At 52.8% G+C, this 2,865-nt stretch overlaps 1 protein-coding gene across 1 annotated transcript in view; it reads left to right on the top strand.

Annotated features, from left to right (window-relative positions):
- Nucleotides 1-2,310, top strand: part of LOC123032847 (leukocyte immunoglobulin-like receptor subfamily A member 2) — an 11,458-nt gene extending 9,148 nt beyond the window's left edge. Inside the window, exons 2-3 of the mRNA XM_044449021.1 lie at nt 169-514; nt 1,649-2,310. Coding sequence (XP_044304956.1) covers nt 169-514; nt 1,649-1,989 — 687 coding nt within the window. The 3' untranslated portion in view covers nt 1,990-2,310. The remainder of the gene's footprint in view (nt 1-168; nt 515-1,648) is intronic.
- The last annotated feature ends 555 nt before the right edge of the window (nt 2,311-2,865 follow it).

Here is a 2,865-nt window from a genome sequence, read left to right as displayed (position 1 = left end):
CTTAGGAACTACTTAGTGGTCGGGAAGGCAGGCAGAGTGAGGAGCACATTCTCCACCGCATGATGAAATGAAGTGGTCTATCCATCCCGAACATACGGATTTTTCTTCCTTCCTTCAAATGCTCTCTGAAGTTTCCTTGTTTCTGGAACGTGAGGCTGCTGCGGGTAGGGAATCTCGGAAGCTCATTCTTGCTCTCGTTCTTTTGCAGGGCAGCTTTATCACAAGCCTTCCATCTCGGTGTTCCCCCATCCTGAGGTGATCCAGGGGGGAAATGTCCGCATCTCCTGTGGGAATGCGCTTTACTCACATGCAACATTCCATCTCTTCAAAGGATTAATTTCACAACCTGTGAAAGTTCAGCAGCCTTCAAGTTTCCAATCTTATTCGGTTGTGTTTAACATTTCCAATGTCCAGCAATCAGATGGGGGGAGCTACTCATGTGTTTATTGCATCTCTGAAGACCTGAATCGACGGTGCTCATTGGCCAGTGATACAGTCTCCATTGTTGTAGCAGGTGAGGGCCTGGCTCAGCCCTTGCATGCCGGTTGCACAAGCGACCTTACAGTGAGGGGCGGATTTACTGCACCTGTAAATCCACTGGAAAAAGCTGCCGTAACTAAAATATGCCACGGTTTGCAAGATCGATATATTATATCCCGCTTTTTTCCAACAAGCTCAAAGCGAGTCACAGAATTCTCTTCCTCCTGCTCTCAATCTTATACCCACAACAACAACCTTGGGAGGTAGGCCAGGCTGACTGTGCCCGGCCCAGAGTCACCCAGTTAGCTCCGTGGCTGAGTGGGGGCTACAGCCCAGACCACCCGAGTCCCAGTCCCAGGCTCTTCCGCTGGCTTTTCATGGCCACACTGCTCTGGTGCAGATATTTCTCAAAGAAAAGGGGAGGCCTGTTCTTGCTGCTCCTTGTGACTTTGCCAGGGAAGGTACCGGCACTGTGGGCAAGATCTGGGGCACTCTTGAGACGCCCAGGCGCTCCAAGCCTACCCCAAACCTGCCACGCCTTGCCTGGTCCTGCCGCCCTTCCACCTGTGTCGCGCCACGCGTCAGGAGCCCGTGTCTTTGGCTCTCCCGCCTCCGAGGGGCCGCGTGCCTCGGGTGGGCTTCAAGCCAAGGGTCTCCCCCTCCGGGCCTCTGCTGGGCACTTTCCAGAAACAAAGTGTCCTCTCTGTGTTTTCCAGCACTTCCATGAGTTCCCTGGGAGGGGCAGGGAAGAGACCTCTTGCAGGACGCCAGGGCCAGCCAGTCAGGACTCTGCGCAGCCCTGCTGCTGGATCGTGGACCTGGGGGGATCCACATGCTGCAACTCCAGCTCCTGCTCCAGGCCGGACGCTGAGGCTCTCCCAGGGGCATCTGGGCAAGGCGAGAGTAACTCTCTTCTGCGGTGTCCAGTGGCATCAGCAGTGCTGACTTTGTGTCCGTCTCTCACTACACTGCCTTTGAGAAATTGCAGCTACATTTCCGTTTTCCCAGTATTAGCTCCTGCTCTGAGATCTTAAATGCACCACCACCTGCAAGGCTTTTGCACCTTTTGCATATTTTCCAAAACATAGGGATGCTTCTCGTTTTACGGAGCTGGAATGTTTTAGGTGCAGGAGGTCTAGGACGTCACCCTTTTTCTCTCCTCTTTCAGCTGAAGTGTATCCCAAGCCATCCATCAGCGTGAGCCCAGGTGAGCTGCTTTCCCGCGGAGAAAATGCCAGCATCCGCTGCAAGAGCTCACAGCAGGCAAATGGGGAGTTCATTCTACGGCAAACAGTGTTTTCGAGAACCTATCGTACCAAGAAGACAGCATCGGATGAGGTTGTCTTTCCCATCGGCCAAGCTAAGAGCTCACATGCTGGGATGTACCAGTGCAGGTACTGCTTCCATTCGGACTCCGCCTTCTATAAACGCTGCTCAGGCTACAGCGACAAGGCCTACATCAACATCACAGGTGAGTGCCTGCCCAGCCCTTCCGGGCAGCAGGTATGAGCAACACTAAAACGAGTTCATATTTTTCTGCCTCTGTAAATGAAAGTGGGAGACTGTGTAGACGAAAACCTCTCTTCAATTGAAGAAGGGCTCTCTCCCGCTTTAGATCAAATAAATACCAATACATCATTGCCCAGTGCCAGTTTCCTGCTGGGTAGGCGGGATTTTCCATGATGCATGACTCCTTGCAGCACTTTTACCCATGGCTAAATCCCAAGCTGTCCTGCAGTGGAGAGTTCCAGTGGCACCTTGAAGTGTCTGCCCCTGCACTGAAGCCTGAAATCCGTGTTCGCCTTGCCCATGAAGTCAAGGTGCGCATCAACAGCCTCTTCTCACCCTGGGGAGGGATAACCCCTGGGCTCAGTCCTGGGCCATGTGCTCTTCAATGCTGTAATGAATGCTGTTGGCGAGCCACAGGGAATGACCATCAGATCTGCAGAGGACACAAAAGCGGGTGGGACAGCTAATGCCCTGCAAGATTCCAGGACTCTTGATAGGCTGCAGCGCTCGGCTGAAAGCGACAGAATGAAATTCAACAGGGGCACGTGCCCAATTCTGCATCCAGGAGAAGGAACCCACATGTATGGTCCAGGATGGGGAGTCCTTGGCTCAACAACACTGCAGGCCAGAAGCATCTTGGAATTGTTATAGAGATCACAAGGTGAACCTGATTCAGTCATACTAGTTCTCCTTTACTCAGAACTGGTTGGGCCTGATCTAGACTACTGACTTCATTTCTGGGCACCACAGTTAAAGAAAGATGCAGGCAAGCTCAGAAGGGTCCAGGGAGGGCAAGAAGGATGATCCCAGGACTGGCGACAAAGCCGGGCTCAAGTTACAGGGAGCCAGGATCTGGCTAGCCATCAGTAAAACAAT

This window comes from Varanus komodoensis, unplaced genomic scaffold (assembly GCF_004798865.1).
Source record: "Varanus komodoensis strain SLA01 unplaced genomic scaffold, ASM479886v1 scaffold565, whole genome shotgun sequence".
NCBI lineage: Eukaryota > Metazoa > Chordata > Lepidosauria > Squamata > Varanidae > Varanus > Varanus komodoensis.
Note: the sequence above shows the minus strand (reverse complement) of the source record. Positions and strands in the feature narration are given on the sequence as shown.